Source organism: Psammomys obesus, unplaced genomic scaffold (assembly GCF_907164565.1).
Source record: "Psammomys obesus unplaced genomic scaffold, mPsaObe1.curated_primary_1811, whole genome shotgun sequence".
Classification (NCBI taxonomy): domain Eukaryota; kingdom Metazoa; phylum Chordata; class Mammalia; order Rodentia; family Muridae; genus Psammomys; species Psammomys obesus.
Window position 1 is genome coordinate 2,756,763 of NW_026592666.1, and position 20,104 is coordinate 2,776,866.

Genomic DNA, 20,104 nt, shown 5'->3' on the forward strand with positions numbered 1-20,104 from the left:
ATTAGGAAAGAAGTGGGAAACAGTAAGATCTGGAGAGGACAGGAACTGTTGTGCCCTCTCAACCCTCATATTTTCCTCTTTGTTTTCATTTTCTTTCAGTATTGTTAAATAAAATGCATTAGAATGGGTAAACGCAACAGAACCTGCTTCCTCTTCTCCTAACCCGTATCACTTTTACCATTCAGTGTCCACAATCACCCTCCCAAAGAAAAGCCTCACCTGGAATTGTTTTATTGAATTTATTTATGTAATACAGTGTAGAAAGCTATCATGGCAGAAGCAATGATTCTGTACAATCATCCTGCAGAAAAGTATTTTCGGAGAATTCTTGGTGATTTGAGACCAGTCGAATACTCCCTCCCCCCCACACCCGGAAAAGTGCTTACAACGAAAAGGGATTTCTCTTTCTTTCTTCTTCTTTCTTTCTTTCTTTCTTTCTTTCTTTCTTTCTTTCTTTCTTTCTTTCTTTCTTTCCTTTCTTTTCTTTTCTTTCTCTCTTTCTTCTTCTTTAATTAAAGATCCAAAGATACATGGACAAAAAAAAAAAAAAAAAAGTTCAAATTCTCAATGCCTAATGTGTGCACATAAAACAGGCACAAAGGAATCAATGTGTACCCTCTCATTCCTATGTCACAGACAGAGCAGAAGCAGCAATCTGTACAGTAAAATGCAATCTTGGAAAAGAATTTCCTAAATCATTTGGAATACTTAAAAATGTTTAAAATGCATAGTGACCAGGAAAAGAATACTTAGATTAGAGAAGCAGCTAAACGCCCAAGTTCACATGAAGCATCCCCCATCGATTTTTAAAGCATTTCAAGTAGGAGTTAATTGGGCCACAAACCACAAGAATAATATACAGCGGGCTAGGGGGCTATGTATGTGATAAATAATCAGGAGAGAATCTATTCATGCACTAGTTTGATACAACTAATTTTTTTTCTTTTTTACAGTACACAAAATCCATTAATAATGTAGTGTAGAGACCAGAATGTAAAGAGAGAAAGAATACATTACTGATTTGTATATTAATTCAAGTTCAGGCATCTACTTGTGTTACAGCACAGCTGTCAAAAGGCGATGATGAGTAAATAATAAAACAGAAGGGTTCGTTTCTTTCCACATTATTTTATGAATGAACACCGATGGGTAGTGAAGCAATGGTTTTGCTGTCCAAGTTCAGAGGCCGCTGCTGTAGCGGTGGTTTAGTTCTGCATCTGCTCAAAGAACTTGTACGTTGGGTTCTCATATCCATTCTGCTGCATCTTGGAGAGGTGGCGCTCCTCTGGGGTCACGGCAGCATCAACCTAGAAAGCAGGGATGAGACTCACGTTTAAAACACACCAACATGAACCAGGTGCGGTAGCGCAGGCCTTTAGTCCCAGCACTTGGTGGACAGAGGTGGGCGGATCTCTGTGAATTCAAGGTTAGCCTGGTCTAAGAAGTGAGTCCAGGACAGCCAGAGCTACACAGAGAAACCATGCCTTGACACCCCCGCCCCCGAAACAAAACAAAACAACAGCAATTTACTAGAGCATGGTCCTACTATGAAGTAAAAGGACATGGTGTGTCGTCCTTTTCTTTTGCCCAAAGTGCACAACATCCATCATCTTTATCCCCAACTTGTAGTAACACACTTGGCAGAGCCAACGGCATGTGCTGACGCTGCATCTAGCCACTAGGTGGTGCTGAGAATCTTGAGGTGAGTACTCAGGTCTGCACAGGGCACATGGGTTGAAACAGCCAGCGCTGAAGACACGGGTGGCAAACCAGAAAGAGGATCACACAGAGCTCACGGTGAGTGACACAATGAGTGCACAGATCTGTGCAGAATATGATACTCAGCTTTCCGGGGTCCCAAGTGGCGTCTCCCATTTATGTTTGTGGAAATGTTAATGAGAGTCTGAGAACCTATTGATTAAAGCAGTAAAACACATAAATAAAAAGGGGTTTTTACTTTCACGAAAAAGAAAAACTACATAGAGATATACTGTCCCAATTCTTATATAGCAGTAATTTTATCTATCCTTTCTCTCATCTGCACATGTATAATTTGTAGTCCTGGGGGTTGGATCCAGGGCTCGCACATGCCAGGCCAGAGCTGTGCTGCGCGACAACATTATAAACATGCTCTCCCCCAGCCATGGCCACACAGAGCTGTGCAGGCTGTTGGTCTCTGCAGGCCACATGGTGCACTTATGTCTTTACAGTAGCTAATGGTTCTTTCTGTTTCTATATTTGCACTACCTCTCCCACTGAGACGAGGAGGTGCTTGCTTAAGTCTGCTGAATTAAAAGGAGCTCAGCCTCCATGAGACTATTGGAAGATGAAGAGAATCTGTTCAAATGCACACAGAATAAAGCATGCTTGCAGAAAAGTTGAGGTGTATTCCGTGAGTTTAATTTCAAAGGGATATTTCTTATTCTGCACAGGGCTGAACTGAGCTTGCAGCCTCATTTTCAGCAGGACCCCATTTCCCATTGCGGAGCATTGCCAAGTGATACCTGGCAATTTACCCTGTGGGTCCCCCCCCCCCCACCTCTGATACTGGCAGTGTGGCAGTTTGGACCCTGCATGGTGTGTCACTGCAGTGGTGGTTCTTAAACCCAGTGCAGGAAAAAAAAAAAAAAAAAAAAGCTAGAGAGCATACGGTGTCAAGTGCTGAGCTACCAGGTGTCCGCACAGACCTGCACATACGTGATGACTAGTCCACCTAAGAAGCAACTCAGATGGAGAGCCTTATGGATATAAATTCCTTCGTGGCCACTCCTGGGCAGGAGACAGACTGCCCAGGCTAAAAATGACACAATCACCCTGCAGTGGGAATGGGAGCTGTCTTTCTCTCGGGTCATAGGACTATTCCTTCAGATTATTGGCCCTGACTCCTCCTGTCTTCCGGAGGTGTGTATGTAGATGGGAGCCCTCGCTATCTTCCCTCCTGAGAGCTGGCTGCTGCCCTGTGTCCGGGCTATTCCAGTGATGAGCCTGGGTGCCTCCTCCTACCGCATGTGTTACCTAAGAGCTGGCACTCAGAGAACACTGCTCAAATGGATGCCCAGCACCACTGCCCTTTGGGAGAAGCACACAGGTGTTTTTTTCCATCTCCCCCTGTTTCCTGTGATCTGCACTGCTGTCAACAAATGAGGTCACCTCGACTTAATTGGCAATTGTGTAATTGGTCACAGGCTTGTAAGCCAAACTGCCTTCTCTCTACAGATTAACTCCCGAAGGGATAGGATTCGGTCACTCTCCCTAGTTTGCATGCTGGGGACCAGAGTCTGCATTCATGTGCCACGTGAACCCGGACATTGGCCCCTCTGTGTTACCCTAGAATTGAGATTTCAAATATAGGAATTAAAAAAAAAATCTTGCTTTGGAGATCAAGCACGAAGCGCTGTTTCTTAGTATAGAGAAATACACACAGGTGCGTGTTAGAACGCACACCTCAGGGAGGAGCAGCCACCCTCACGCTGCCGGTCAACAGTCATTGGCATTTTCCAAGAACAGGAACATCCGCCTGTTTAATACTGTTATTTAGTTTTCTTTCCGCACACTCCAAAACAAAGGCTCAAGGGAGCTCCACCAGAGATCCGAGGCTCAGAGAGCTGACTCAGTCCTGGCATCTCAGTTCCCTCTCTTTTCTTGGCTGGCTTTACACGCTAATCCTTGATGCCCTTTGCTGCTGGGGAGCGGAGGGTTTCAGGACTCCTGCGATGGGGCGGTTTGGTCCTCAGTGTTCACTGGGCTCTGAGCTCCTGAGAGGATTGCTTTTATGACCGGCACCTGAGGACAGGAGTCTAAATGGCACCTTTTAATCCCCAATCTTCCTGAGTGGTGGAAGCGAATATTCCTGTTTGGGGAGGAACCTCCAGCTAAATAAAGAGCGAGGGTGAACCTTCCTTATTGGAGGGCCCTCAAAGCTACCATGAGGTCTGTGCCTGGAGACAGGGCAGCAGCCAGCTCTCAGGAGGCCCTAATACACAGCTGAGCTGGAGCAGCTTGAGCTGCTGGTAGGAATGATGGAACACCATGGAATAGGGGACAGAATCTACTCTCTTCTGGGAGGAGGAACATCCCTTTGTTGGAGAAGAATACACAGGCATCCCATTTCTGAATATTTTCTCCCCTGTTGTCTGGACTGAACAGTAGAGGAATTGATCAGCAGCTGGCCTGGCTTTGGGTATAGGACTCTGTCTTTAGGACTCCCAAGGCTTTGCACAACACAGCACGTAGCTTCAACTGGCCATTAGAGATGGAGATGATGGAGATGAAGACACTGTAAAGAGCTGAGCCCAGTCAGCACAAACAGCTTTAAGAAACAAGCAAAATCAAAGTGCTGAGGATGGAACCCAGAGCATGCCAGCACTCCATCTCTAACTTCACCCTCTGCCCCCCACCAAGAGGACTCTTATACTTATGCTAGGTCCCTTTCCATCCTTCCCAGTGCTGATTTTCTGTTCAATACTGAAACCTGCTCATTTTGTAATTATGATTCCATCTCTGTGTAGGCAGGCAGTTTAGGTATATTCCTGGCCAATGCTAAGTAATTCTGCAGGTGGGCTCAGAATCCCTTTGCTTAGCACTAAATCATAATCGTGGATGCTTTCTTTTGCCTTTCCAGTTTCTCCTCTTGCTGTTGTCTGGAAGCCACCTATAGAGCAGCAGTTTGCTTCTATCTAACCTCATCTCTCTGACTGACATGGCACACCATACTGTGTCAGTGTACCCATCTCTCCCGGAAGCAGGGATGTCTAAGGCTATGCTTTTGTGATATCACCAGTATGATAACATTCCTCAGAAGAGAGGTCACAGGCTAGGATTCCATAAAAAGCTAAAAAAGCAACTTTTCTTATTTGGGTCCTTAAGAAAATGACTGGGATATGGGGCCAGAAGTGTTGGTATCCTCCTTAAAGCTGGGGATGGCAGACTTCCTTTACATCCCATAATAAAGAGACGGTGTGACTTCTTATTGAAGATGAAGTGTCTCCTTGTGGGAACTGAAGATCTATGGTACATACATACAGTTCACCATCCCTGTCAATGAATGTCAATGCAGAACCATCCAATGCAGGAGCAGTAGTGGTAACGGAGCTGGCATGAAGATGCCTTGCCACTAGCAACAGACCGAAATTCTGGACATATTCAGGAAGCACGATACCCAAGGGCCACGACATCACCGTTAGTGTCAGCTACCAAATTAGGAAACATGCCTGGCAGAATGAATCTCTGGCATCATGCTAAGCAAATCATAAATTCAATATATATTTCTTAGTTTTGAAAAACTAAAACAACTGCTCATTTCTGATGGCTATCTACTATATCAACACTAGGCTTGTTTGCATGTCCACATTTCCCTCCACAGTTTTCCTAGGCTTGCTCTCTCTCTGACCCATGGGAGTTTTTTGTTGTAAGAACAAGAGAGGCTCAGGAGATACACTGTCCCATCATGCCCAGGTGGTATGAAATACAAAGGTGTTGTCTTGAGTGTCCAGGACACTGAACACATTCATTTTTCCTTTTTCTTGCTAGCAAGGCAGGTCTACTCATTCATTATTTCAGAGCTGGAAATAAAGTTTCCATGTGCAGGGTTTTTTAGCACGTACAGGAGATAGGCTCCAAAGCCACAGATGAAGGATACTCAAGTTCCTTACCTAATAAAGCATGCTTGCATATGATGTACACACATTCTCCTTTATACTCTAGGAACCCTCATTGATGACTTACAATTCCAAATACAATCTAAATGCAAATGGCTGTTATAGCAATTATTTATGGAATGATCTATTCGTGCTCAGACACATTATTTTCTCTAAATAGTTTTGATCTGTGTGGTCTCAACCTGTGGTTGTGGAGACATTGACTGAGCGTGGGCAGCCCTTTTAAGTTAGGTAGGGGAAGATCACATCCATCCAGTGTATACTCAAGGCACTAAAGGGGAAAGAGCTCTCTAAAGCCACAGCAGTGCCTCACCACGATACCCCACGCTGAGCAGCTCTCGGTGGCCTAGTTCTACCACTTCCGCTAAATGACACCTCCCCAAGGGCAAAGGATGGGGACAGCACTGCAAGTTCCATTTCAACCCTCTGGCCAAATGCAGACTTAATACAGAGCTGGACAAAGGGTTGGCATGGTCAGAAACACAGGCTATAAAAGGGGAAAGAGGGAGATTTCAGACTCTCCTCAGCATCCTTCTCTAGGACAAAATGAGTCTAGAGGGAATCAAGTGAAAATCCAGACCATTTTTAAGTGCCCAAGAAGATGCCACTCTGATACACTGAGCAGCAAGAGGGCCCTGGCTTAGAGATTAATTTCTTGTTCTTTACAATCTGGTCAATATGTTAACCACTTTTCCTGTCATTCTGAAGAGGCATCTCTTGGTAACCAACCAAAACAAACACTTGGCCCAGGCTGCCTTAAGAGGACACTTAGTTTTCCTGGAGGTAAGGGGTATTGTTTTCTTTTCCACAAGGCCTGCTTGAAGAGTAACTCGAAGGAATCAGCATTGGTGCTGAAACCTTGGGGAAACTTCCATGTTTCAGCGGAAACGGAGTCCTGGTAGAAGCATCACTTTTTTCCCTCAGCATAAAAAAGTGCTGGGCATCATTATGTCCTTATCAAATCCACGCTGAAGTCTTCAGATTGTGGCTACATAGAGGAGGGGATGTAAGAGAAGCCACTTAATGAGGTCATGAGGGTAGATTGTGGCCAAGTTATGACTGGTATTCTTAGACTGGGGGGGATCAAGACCCATGGAAAACAGATGAAGCCCTTGGAGGAAGAGAGATGTTTACAAACTAGGGAGAGAAGCATCAGATGAAACTAGTGTTGCTCACAGCGTGATCGCAGACTTCTAATCTCCATCACTGGCAGGAAAATGCATTTTTGTTGTGTCGACCACTTGACTGTGGTAGTCTCTCTAGGAGCCTCAGCAAGCAGAGACAGGCTCTAGCTGTGGCATCAAGATGGGCACTTAACAGATATTTTTCAGACAGGAAGCCCCATCTTGGACACCAATTTAAGATCATTTAAACAGAATTCTATTAATAACATTCAAAGGAGCTTTTGAATTATTCACCTATGCAAATAGGGGATTGAAGTTAAAAACAAAACAAAACAAATCAACCCAAACCAGATTTCATTAGAAACTGGAGAAAGGGGCTGGAGAGATGGCTCAGTGGTTAAGAAACTGGAGAAAGATGCATCGAAAATAATGTTTTACAGTGTTTGAAGAACAAAGTTTAGGTACACGTATGGAAAGAGCAAAACCCCAATTTTGGTGTCTGTGCTTGTGTGCACATGCTTGGGTAACCTGTGTACATGCATGTGAAGGCCAGACGTAGAGGTCAGGTATTTTCCTCAATGCTCTCCGCCTTATTTTTTGAGACAGGGTCTCTTGCTGAACCTGCAGCTTGTCAATTCTAGCCAACTCTCAGGAGTCACCTGTTTCTGTTCCCCCAGTGCTGGCCTCTCAGGCATTCACTGCTTTGCCTGCGGTTTTGTGTGGGTGCTACAGACCCAAACACAGATCCTTGTTTGTGTGGCCAGCACTTCATTACCCAAGTATGTCTTCAGCCTCGGAGTCATTTCTTTAAAAAACAAACAAACAAAAATGTATTTATACTCTAGTTTATGAAATATTCAGTTCACTCTCCTCTTGCTGCCACAGTTTCCTGGGCCTCATCCAACACACAGGTCTTTAGAATATCCATATCAACAGAAACAGGAATGTAAAACCCACAATTCCCACGAGCATCGCCGTGAACAAGCTGTTTGTGGAGATGCTAAGGACTGATGAAGGTGAGATTTCTGGCTTGCCCTCACTTGAGTTTGTGAGAATCACCCCTACCCCCCCCCCCATGATCCCATGATTGTGGACAGCCTGGAGCACTTTCTCTGAGTTTCGTGAGATGCTTAACACTGGCCTCTGATGGAAAGCAACAGGTAGTATGGGAGCTATATTCAGTTTGGTGCTGTGCAAATCTTTTGATTTGATCCACTGCTCTCATCTACAAAACAAGATCAGTTTGGACTCTGAGCTCTTTCAGTTCTAGAATGTCTACACTGCTAACCCACCATCTAAAGCCTATGCCCACAGTGCTGCTTAAAACCCCTCCACCATTACAAGCGTAACAAGCGTACATCAAATGCATAGAAAGACCTTGTGTGTGAACCTCTCTCCTTTCGCTCTTTCTCCCCGTATACTTTTGATGGCAGAATGCAGATCTCTGTGCTAAGCATCCCTGCTTGGCGGGTCTGTGCCAGAACAAGCTAAGTGCAGCACATATGCGGTGTGGGGGTTCATGTATACCTTCTTTCCAGCCCAAATGCTTCTCTCTTAACACTTTGAAACTAGGATTTTTGTTCAGATGGAAGTTCAGGGTAATAGCTTGAACTGCACCTCAGTGGCAATCACACATGTTATACTGAGTAATTTGCTACAGTGTCCTTTCCAAGACACTCATGGTTGGAGTCATTATTGAAAATTAGTATTATTTATCATTACCTGGTTCTATTCATGGGCCAGATTACTGAAGGGTCCAAACAAAACAAAACAAAACAAAACAAAACAAAACAAAACAAAACAAACTAGACATGAATGTCCAGGTTTTATTATTATTTTTTCCAAAAAGCCAACACCCTACTCTTTTCATTTCTGACATTTTATACTTTTTTGTATTTATGAGAGAGCGTATTTTTTCCTTTTCAGCTGAGCATTATAATTAGCCTTATTTTGGTTAATTTTAATACAAATTGTAAGTTAAAGTAACCACATATAATGTTCATTAAATTCACAGTAACCCAGAGTGGAAGAAAACCATAGCAAGAAAATAGCTGTGAGCTGAGCACCATGGAGGGACACTGTTTTTTTCCCAGGTAGCCCTCAGGACAGTGTTCAGTGTGTTTCCCTGCCTGCTCTTCCCTCCTTTGGCTCTCAGTAGCTGACAAGCCTCCATGTTTACTTACCTCCACCACGCCATGATGGATGGATGTGTACTGCTTCTTCTTCAGCATCACCAAAGTGATGACAATCACTGTTGCTATGACAACGCCGCCCACCATGAGTCCAATAATGGCACCTTTGTTTGAACCCACATCTTCTGCAAAGAACACCTTGAAAACAAGCCAAGAAAAAGGACTGTAAGTGCAGGCGACAGTGGCTGCAGTAAGGTTTCAGTGGACCCTCTGCCATGGCTCAGTGAGTGTGACTTGGTGGGTCCCTACAAACGAGCATCCTACAATTCAGAGCAGTGAGCAACACACGGCTTCCCAGTTCCGAGTCAATCTCTCCAGCACATCTCAGAACAGAAGTCAGCAGGGACCTGAGATCCTTGGACAGATGAGCATTTGCTGAGAGTCACAGAGCTGCCATCACGGCCCTGGATACAGGTGAGCACTTTCCTGCCCACAGCAGGTGGCTCGGCTTTAGCTAGGCTTCAAACCTGTATGTTTCCATTTCTTTGAAGGGACGAATTCTCTGTGTATCGAGTTAATCAGAGAGAAAAGGACAGCCCAGTTATCTACCTCAGTCAGATTCAATTAACCCTGAAATGCAAACTCTACTTTAAAAGCACCATGTTTTTGAAGGGAAGCAGAAGTAGGCAAGGAGGATATTAGTGTCAACTCAGACTTTATTATATTTGTCTTTGGAAACCCAAACAGACAATACTGTTTTTTTCTGGTTGTTCATATTAAACAAGACTTCTGAGAACATCACAAAGAAGAAATTTATTCACTGTGATAAATTCTCTGCAAGGTATATATGCTCTTTACAAAAGCACCATCATTTTTCAGCTTTATCTATTTAGGTGGAATAACACATGCAGAATGCCCTTTAATCATCTTGTTATATAAGAGATGATCTTATGGTGGATTTAAAATGGGGGAGGGGAAGCTGTTCCTAACCATATACCCATCTGTTACGTAAGTTAGTGAAAACATCTCCCTAAATAATTCTTTCAATGCTGCTTTAAAATAAATAAGGGAAGGACTGATTTTCATCACTAAATCTATCACTGCTGCAGTTTGCAAAGATGAAGTAAACTAGAGCAGATAAAAAAATTCTGAGCGGATGTTACTCACGGTGCATCTGCAACAAAATTAGAAATGGTTCATAATTAATCCCCTTGGCAAACAAATATGCTTGCTCAACATATTTATTAAAGGAAATCATTAATTAGCTAATGATACTACAGTGCAGTAATCAGGAATAAATGTGAGTCTGGACATACCCTATGTCTTTAAGGAAATACTGTAATTCTGTAATATTCATTGCACTAATTACAGTACATTATCTTATCAGCTAGCACAGTAGAGGGAGCTGATGCCCTTAATTGCTGCCGCTGCCATTAGTCACTGTCGCATTACAGGAGTTCGTGTAATTACTGAGAAGGGCGTCTGTGACAGCAGCTCAGGAAATTGAGATTCTGCGCATTCGTCCTCAGCTCTCTACTCCACACCCCAGCCCTTCAGCAGTTACCCCAGTTTCATTTTTAAACCTTGCAGCTTTAGCCTGATCAGAGGCACCTCTGATTTCACAGTATCCAACACAGCCATAAACTTGCTAATGAAAGCTGCACTTCAGAAGGTGGCCTTTCTGGGTGCCTTTCTCCAGAAAAAAAAAAAAAAAAAAGAAAAAAATCCCAAGCCAGCTTTAGATTTGTTACAATAATTCAGAGATGAGAAGTCAAACAGTAAAGAAGGCCTTTTTCTTCAGCAGATTCATATGAGGATGTATACACTTTATTTATAAACACTGAAAAGACATTTAGAACCCATAAAGGACACGGGTACTCCATCTAACAACAGTGCTGGAGTAATTACTAAGCATCACCATACAGGAGTACCACCTTTTGCTCATCATTTATGTCCTTTATGGAGATAACTGAGACCATGGAAGGAACTCTAACAATCTGGGATTTGGCTTACTCGAATTCCTGAGCTTTTCCATAAAGAGTTATATAATCTCTGCCTACCTATAAAGAAGACACTTGCTTTTCTGTTCACTCTAGTTCTAACGTTAGGAAGAAAAACACCATCATCTTAAGAGAAACTGCTATCTTCTTTGCCCACGGTTTTTGACTGACACGAATGGGAAGTTGAGGAGTCACAGTCACCTCTTGCCTCCACCTGCCTTAACAGGGACCCCACTATCACTCCCTTGTAAGGCAAAGAAATGCTGGGGGGTAGGGAAGGAGCGGGAAGGAGGAAGGAAGGACAGAGGACTGAAAGAACCTCCTTGCAGATGGGAACTTTAAGCAAATGCCATAAAAAAGGTTCCTTAGAACCAAGGATGTTTAGTTGAGACTCTGATTCTTAAAACAAAATAAAACAAAAGAAAAGAAAACAAAACCTATAATAGATGGAGAATGGTTCTGACCAGAACGGTTAGAAAAAAAAAAAATCTTAATTCTGTAATTTTTTTATTTACATAGTGAGATTATCTTAGAAATTGGAACCAAATCTAAACAAAACATACTTTTCCTATGCATATTTCACATAGTCTAAAGAGGATTTTATACAATACTTTTCAGAACTTAGTACCATGAGGTACTGGTACTGAAATACCCATTTTGTTAGGAAGCATAGAACATGGACGTCAGCTTACGTGGCTGAAATTAATTATACTTTTAAGTTCCACCAGGGCTCAGCTGCTTCTGGCGATAGAGAGTGGCACTCAGAGCCCAACTAACTTTTTCTCATATCTTTGTGATGACCTAGGCAAGCATTGGGGCTTTGTTTTCAGCTTTCCCTCTCAGTTTTGGCATTAGACAAGCCAAGCGTTACCACATTTGTCATCTGGGCACACAGTCTCGGGGAGAAGTAGAGTATTTTGCGTACCAGTTTTTGATGACGGACTTCAAATCCTGAATCGTGCCCGAACTCTGCATCCATCTTCACCTCAGAGATCTCTTCTGTCTTGATGTTTGTCAGCCCAGAACCTGCATTAAACACAGTGTATGTGGGACGTATGTTTTAGCTCCAATCAGTTTCACGATGAGGCAGAGGCTGCCTAAAATTTTTCTCTAGGCCAGTACTAAGAAAACAGATTAAGGAGTTTCCTCAAGAAAAAAATGACATCCTAGATTTAAACCATTACCACTGCCTATCGAGCGAAAAGACTGAAGAAAGGTGAATGTAATGTTTCTACAGCCAAACAAACACATGCTGACATTAAAAGGGAAGGGAAGGAAGGGAAAAAAAAAATCAGTGCTGGTTGGGATGCTGGGTTAAATTTGTACCTAGGAAATGGTGACTTGGTTTTAGCGGCTGATTGTTTATTATGTGTACATTTTTTTATGAGCTGTAATTACTTAAAAAAAGAAGCAAAGCTTTGAAAATGAACATTGATGACCTGGGAGAACAAAACCGTCATTTTGGAGCTTTGTTCTAATTACAAATAAATTATGTCCATGTTTCCGTGCACAGGAGCACTGTCGGTCACGTAATTTGTTTAGCTCAGCACCCTCACTCTCTAGTTTACACACCACGTGGACTCACTTCATCTGCTGACTACAAAGAAGTAGCATACAAGGAGCAAAAGGCTCACTGGGACTAACAGAATTTATCACCTAATTCTTCCTTCTCTATACATGGCTGCATGATTCCTGGACCAGTTCTTAACAGCATTTCATGATTCAAATAATAACTTGAGGCTTAAAGCTAACATGTAAATATGTTTTAGAAATTAAAGTGAAAACACACAGGAAAGATATGAGTCTGCATGTTGTAGTATTTAACTACTGAAGGGGAAGCCGAGGGTAAGAAGGGCTTTTAAAGTCGTCTCCTCCATGACGTTCCCAATGGAGGCAAGTTCTTAGCATGGAGGTGAATTCAGATGGTGAGATCAGCAGGCCCCTGTTGGTTTTTCACACTAGAAAGAATGCCTTTCTTTCCTGTAGAGTAATCCAACAGTTTCCCTATAACCTACCCTGTGCAGCCTTGTTTCATTCAGATCAAGCCAGGTGTCTATTCTTGACATGGCAGTTTTAAGCAAGCGTGTCACTAAAGGAAAAGCAGTGTGCTCCCAAGGATTCCTCTCTTCCTCAGGCTACACATTCTGAGTTCCTGCAACTCCCTTGGGAACTCATCTCTTGTTCTTGGTCTAATGGCTCTTCCAATCTTGTCCATCAGCTATTGTAAAACTTGTCACCCCCTGCTGATACTGAAAAGCACAATGCCCACAGCATTGTGGGCCAGCCTCATAGTTAGCATGGGCTCTGCTGAGAGAGTGAGGGTAATCCCACAGACCTAGGCAGTCCATCACTGCTCACATTGTTCCTATCGGATAACCCACCCTGCTCACAGCTGTGAGGCTATCCTCCCTCCCTTCTGCCTCTGGATCACACTTCACTATTCGTTCCAACCATTCTTTCCTAATCTTCTGCCCTAACTCTCACGACTAGCCAAAGTTGTTCTATTTCCTCCTCAAGTTTTCTTGGCTTCTTTTTGAAAGGAGCTGCACTCAGCTATCGATGTGACTATTTAACACACATGTTCATTATTCATAATAATTTCAAGAAATAGGACTTCAAATTCCCTCCTGTGGAGCAGGAGAGTCTATATAAGTGGAACATGGCAGACCTGACGCCAAGGCTGGTTATAAAAGGCACCAAAGCTTCTTTCTTCTTCCCTCCATTGTACTTCTTGTTTGTTTGGGGGAAGCCAGCTGCCACGGTAAGGTATTGAAGGCTCCTGACAACAGCCATGAGAGTGCTTGATCTCTGTCAGCCCCAGCCAGATCTTCACAAGACTGCAGCTTTGGCAATGTCTGCATTGTGATCTCATGAAAGAGCCTGAGCCAGGACCAGCCACTTCTGCCTATGCTAAAATGGTAGCTCAGAGCAACCATAAGAAGCTAAATGCTTGCTCTTATAAGCTGTTAAATGCTGGGACTACTTGTTACACAGCAATAGGTAACAAATACAAAGGCTTGGTGCTTTCCTTTCTCACCTTGTTCTATTTGAAGTTTAATTTTCTTTCATCAATGATCATTTTTATCAATATGGACAAGAAAGACAGAATGAAAGCTGTGCAATCCCCTTTCTGTTTCATCTCACTAACTCTGCTTGTTTTCAGGGACCTTGTTCTCCAACCCTACCTGATGAACTGCAACATTCTATTTTTATGTATTTTAAAAATTATTTTTTCCATAATACAACTCACACTGTTCTCTGCTCTTCCTGACACTATTTTTTATGTGGCAGTGACACAAATGCTCTTTAAATTGTCACTGGCTGCATAGTCTCATCTTCCTATAAGCCTTTAAAAACCTGAGCTACTTCCTCGTTAAAACAACAGTGATTCCTTTCTAATGCGTTCTTTCCCCGCCATATGCAAGTAGTAATGCAATAATAGTTAAAACTTTATTTCTGAGCTTTTAAGGAGTACTCAAATAGTCTTTCCTTTTATATGGGGAATCGGGGGAGGGAAGATTGGGGTGGGTGGGGCAGAGTGCACAGCATTGCAATGAATATATAAATAATGAGCTGTCCACTCAAAACTTTGTAAGCTGTGATGATATTGAAAGGATACTGAAACTGTTTCTGATGACTGAAAAGGCAAAAGTCAAGTTCATGTAACATGCTAATATGACTAACAATGTTCACTGCTAATAGTGTAAGACTCAGCATAAAAGTTCCTGTTTTATTTATGTTTATCATGTAATAGCATTTAGAAGATATTCTATACACCAAGCAGTATCATTACAAAGAGATTAACAAAACCATAGAACAATAAAACAAATCAATGGGAAACTATCTCTTGGGGGGGGTCATACAACTAGACTGTTAGTTGTATGACCTGGAGAAGGACAGGGATGGGTTATAATGGAAGGGTAGCTTAATCAAGCAAATGAAGAGCCTGCTAATGTGTTTTCTTATTGTTTTTCAGAGTCTGTTTTCCCCTGGAAACATTCCAGGAAGAATAAGTAGCTGTGATGGTCACTATGCCCAGAATTCAGCATCATTACTTCTGTGGCTTAGGGTGACATTACATCCCAAAAGCTGTAGCTGGTTTTGCAGATGTGAAAGAGAAGAAATCATTCTCTTTATTGTGATTATGCAACAATGGGTTATGGGGAAGGGTAAACCAAAACTCACTCCGTCGCTTTTATTTGTTTTTGAGTAACAAAAAATATTAAAAATCATTGGCATAGGGCAATCCTGGAAAGGCTATTTCTAAGTTTGTAAAGTCTGCAATTTGGTAGGGTCAAGTGTGTGGTTTCATAAAACATGGCTGTGGAGATATCAAAACATATAGGCAGTATAGGGAGGTGTTAATCCAACGTGGACAACACAGGGAGCTACTAATCTAAATTCTTGGCAGACTCATTGCAAACACAAAAGTACAGATAGAGCCTACACAACAACTCAGACACTTCAGGCAAGTTCCATGTTCATAACTGCAGCGTATCTGGATTCTTCCTCATACCCAATGCATACCATCTTTCTCTTCCGTGGCTGTCTGCTGAAGGAGTTGGATGTGGGTCATGCATTTTCTGATCTGCATGGAATTGTTTTCCTTCTTGCCCCTCCACGTGCCTTAAATCTTACACTCCCTTCTGCTCTTCTCACAAAACATCCTGTGTCCCTTCATATATCTCTGTCCTCCAGTCTTCCTACATATGCAAAGTATGGGTTTTTGTTTGTTTTGCATTATATTCCAGGCTCCCGGGAGCAGAGACCGTATCATTTATTGTTTCTGAGTCTTCACAGAATTTATTACATTGATCCCTCATGGAATAATACTGCTGTTATTACAGTGAAGACTTTAGATGGCTTTCCGTGGCCTACAGAATACCATTAGATTTTCTCTCAATACAGATTACTTTTGCTTGCCAGTGATGACAATGCCTTTTACATTTTAAGTTGAAATGAAGTGAAAAAATGTATTGGCTGGTGTTCATGTCTAGCTATTAGAACAGAAACAAGTATATCTTTACAGTATGGGAACTTAATAAAATCAGCTGAAAAAAAATCAGCTGGATGTATGCACCTCAATATTGTATTTTATGTTTATAGATGAAAAATATGTCATCTTTTAAAAACAGACTGAACGCTGCCATCTTAAAAAGTCTAGAAGACCAGCTTGATCTGGTTTTAGCTGTGGTGAAAACTGTACTAGCCTCTGCCATGGGCTTCACCAGCTGGTGGAGCAGAATGGGAATGCCAACTGCTGGCTCCCTGAAATTTAGTTAGTGACACTGACAGTAAGGAGGACATTAGGTAAGCCCTAACTTACTATAATTCAAGGTCCCTTTAGAAGCACTTCAGAAAAGAGGTTCATCAGATCAATGAGACCACCTGTCAGTATGTCACTCCAGTTTCTGCTCACGTGTTAAAACTCAGCATGAAATTACAATGATACCTTAAGAACACTTTAAGTCATTACTTATGACTATGGCTGGCAGTAGCCAAGGCTAGAAACTTGAATGGCAAGAAGGGCAGGGCCATGTCTGTTCTGGCTGGGGATACACCTGAACCAGGAAGCAAAGCTTGCCTCTCTCTGCTGATGTCCCCAAGGAAGGTTGACATTGTTCTTGACTATCTCATGAAATGTAGGAAGGCAGGTGCTATTTGGAAGAAAATCTCTCCAGAATAAACAGATCTTTCAGTTCATCAGCTTTCCTTTTTCTGATTCATGTTGTTAGCCACTATCAGTATGGTAAGGCTGTGCAAGGAGTAGACACAGGTGTGTTCTATGTCTCTCATGCTGTGACATTATTCTTAAGACTATGCTTAGCTTGAAACTAAACATAGAATAGGGGTCAAACACATTTCTTTTTAATCTTAGGAAACTCTACAAAAAGAAATATCTATTTTGATAGTGAAGAAATTTGTAATATAAAAAACAAAGGGCTTTTATGCAAAATTATGCATATACATCTGTTGGGTTATTTTAGCCACTGGCTGAGAATAAGTATATACAATCCAGAAAGGACAAAACGTATTTCTGGATCTGGAGAAATACCAACTATGGTATTTTCAGGGAACGGTGGCTATTTTAGTAACCAACAAAAAGTCTGAGCCCACTCAGGGACCCCCATAAATACTAAACAAGAAAGGAAGGAAATTCCTGTAGTAAGAACCAATTCCCCACTTGGGGCCTCTTTCTTTGAGGACAGGGTTCGTATAATACTCTCCATTTATTAAAAGAAAGAAATCAATAAAAAGAACCTCACATATGAAAAGACTCATTGGGTTTCAAGAAAAAGAAAAGCTCAGAAACAAACAAGCAAAGCTCAGAAACAAACAAGCAAACAAACAAACAAAAACAGATCATGTAGGAACTTGGAAATGAAGCCTAAGGTGAAGCAAAGAATTTGAAATAAAGTGTGGTGCCTACAGTCTTTCAAAATTCTTTCTAAAACACGTGCAATCCAGAGAGGTGAGTTTGCTGAAGCGCAAAGTGGTAAGAGGAGAAGCAGAAGAGGGCGAGTCAGATACCTGGTCGAGTGGTCAGTCCTCGGTCAGCAGCAGGGCGGGCATCAACCGGCTCAACTGGTGCAGGAAGCAAGAGACAGAGCAAATGAGACAAATCAAGATGGTTAAGTCGTGGCTTCCGGAGACACAGAGCAGAGAGAAGCATGTGCAATAAACAAGTTATGAAAAGGAGCAGTTGGAAATAGAACCTTCTGGGGCTAATCCTGGGCATCAGGGATGGGAGGGGCCCCACTTCAGAAGGCTTAGTGCCACAGATGTGCCAACGTATTTCCTTAGTTTTTTCTTAAAAGCTCTCTCCAGGATGTGCCATAGCATCAAAGAAGAGGGCTGGGGAAGGTGGACTTTCCTCTGAGCTAGGTTAGAGATGGTTTCTTGGCTTTTGATTAGAAATAAAATAGATTAACACCCGGCCCAGTGGTAAACCTTAAAGACACCCCCTACAACTATCCAATCTTATCTTCTTTTACAGTTAATTAACTACAAAAGGATTATTCAATTGCCAGAGGAAATGCAAATATGAGTTTATCGGGAGAGCAAAGCTTTGCCACATCATGTGCCAGTTATCGAAGCAAATTCCTTCTTAGTTTGAGGGTAGAACAGGTAACCCATAGGCTCTCCCCACATCTCCTTTTAAATGGCTGGTTTCCTCTGCACAGATGCCATTCGACAGAATTGTGTGAAATGAGACCATTTCCCTTCATATTTGCTGACAGTCACAACTGTTCCTTTGTATGCATTCTGGGATGGATCCAAAGAAAACAACGCCTGAATGCAGTAATCCTGCCATGGTTCAGCACTGCTCAGCATTCCCAAGGTGTTGCTCATTGTCAGAAATCCCTTCCCCCGAGCTAATTCTGGTTTTTGAAGAAATGAGGAAGGGAGAGGGCCACCAAGCCTTTAGGATTAACAAGTGGCTGAGGGCAGATGAAGTCAAGGGAGGGTAAGTCCCCTGGGTCAGGTCTGGCAAGTGTAAAAGTCAGAAAAAAATGTGAGCTCAGCAGCAGAGGGGAGCCAAGGTGAGTTTGATGAGGACCTGGGGGACCAGTAGTTTCAACTGTATAGCTTACAGAGGCTCACAGGCCAAGCACCCAGTGGCGGCCACAAATCCCAAATCCTTTCTGAAGGGCACACCCTGGCATGAATGGTAGCAGGGAACAGAGGGACAGTAGGCTGTCTTCATAAAACAAGAGCATATTTGTGTTTCTGAGCACATTAAGAGACTCAGACACATTAAGAGGCTAAAGTGGCCCTGACGTTGCCCGTGAAGATATGTGCTGTATGGTCTAACGGTGGGTGGGTGGGGCTGTTGGTAGTGATGAAACACAGGCCCAGCATCAACAAAGTGTGTGACTGTGAGCAAACAGTGGGAAAATGAAAATAATAACACCTTATCTTTCTATTGCAGCCAGGGCCAATTAGTTTAAAAAATATACTTCAGAAACTCCTCACACCATAAGACTACATTTACTGAATGGCCCGTTTATTTCAACAATGACATTTACACTTTCTATTTCATTACCCATCACAAACATGTACGGTGATTTTATGACCCCTGGAAGATGGAGTTAGCCGAAGGGAGACTGTACTTTTTTTAAATGTCTTGATGTCGAGGGGCTTAATGGTGCGCAGTTGCTGGTGTGACCACACCAAGCTACCTTCACTCTGACAGTCACACCTCAGAAAATGTGCCTTTGACGTAGGGAAGCAACTGTATCTGTGGTTCAAAGGCAGCAGGTGGAGCTGGTGGTCTCATAAAAATCCACAATAATCATAATAATAAAATGAAATTATTAGTGAACATAAAAACCTAAAAGACATTATTCTAAGTGCTATTCATTATACTGGGGTAAGAACACTCTAATACATTTCCCTGACCTGGAAAATTTTGTTTTATGATATGAAAATTGTTTTGTTTTCTACCTACTGCTTTTTAAAAACGATTCAAGAATTTTACGCATGCATACAGCATGCTTTGCTCAAGTCCTCACTGTTAGGATCTGTAAGGAGGTATCTCTATGGCCAGCCCCAAGGGACCTGACAAACAGGATATCAGGCATTTGTGAGGCCACCTACAGACCACTTGAAACCACCTGCACATGCTCTGGGTCTCCTTAAGAGGTAACACTCACTCCATTTTCCTTCTACTATTCCCTCCCAAACTCATGTGTCTTTTTTTTTTTCCACGCTCAGCACCGGCAGCGCACACACTGGCGGAGAGCCATGGATTGGATCAGTGGTTGCATCTTTGAAAGAAACTGGTTCCCTGTCTCTTAGGAGCCATCAATTACTAATGTCCTCATAAGTTAGAGGTGGCATTTCACGATCACCTCTTCACTGCATGCACAATTTTTTTTTTTTTTTTTTTTTTTTTGTCTGTCTGGCTTAATCCTGTGCAGGTCTCAACTGCTGAATTAATCTGTACGACTAATGGCATTGTTGTGTCCTGAACTTACTGTTTCATCATAGTTATCCACACTGCCAGGCTCTGACCTGTTTCTTTTCATGGGGTAAAATAACGAAATGACTAGTTTCTACTGTCCTTGACTGTTTTTGTTGAGAATAACAACGCTTTAAATATTTGAAGCTGTGATGATAAGGGCTTTATTGACAATGAAAGGAAATCCTTTGAGAGTAGTAGGTATTTTTAGTAGTGTGTGCATATG

General features: G+C 42.4%; 1 protein-coding gene across 4 annotated transcripts in view; it reads right to left on the minus strand.

The window, feature by feature from the left end:
* Positions 1 to 225: 225 nt before the first annotated feature.
* App (amyloid beta precursor protein) overlaps positions 226 to 20,104 on the minus strand; it is a 231,916-nt gene continuing 212,037 nt past the window's right edge. For 2 of the 4 annotated variants that reach the window (XM_055614808.1, XM_055614810.1), the window contains 4 exons: positions 17,445 to 17,498; positions 11,839 to 11,939; positions 8,965 to 9,111; positions 226 to 1,307 (listed from right to left, as the gene is read on the minus strand). In XM_055614808.1, coding sequence (XP_055470783.1) covers positions 1,206 to 1,307; positions 8,965 to 9,111; positions 11,839 to 11,939; positions 17,445 to 17,498 — 404 coding nt within the window. In that variant the 3' untranslated portion in view covers positions 226 to 1,205. The remainder of the gene's footprint in view (positions 1,308 to 8,964; positions 9,112 to 11,838; positions 11,940 to 17,444; positions 17,499 to 20,104) is intronic. The other 2 variants (XM_055614811.1, XM_055614809.1) reach the window with 1 other exon arrangement.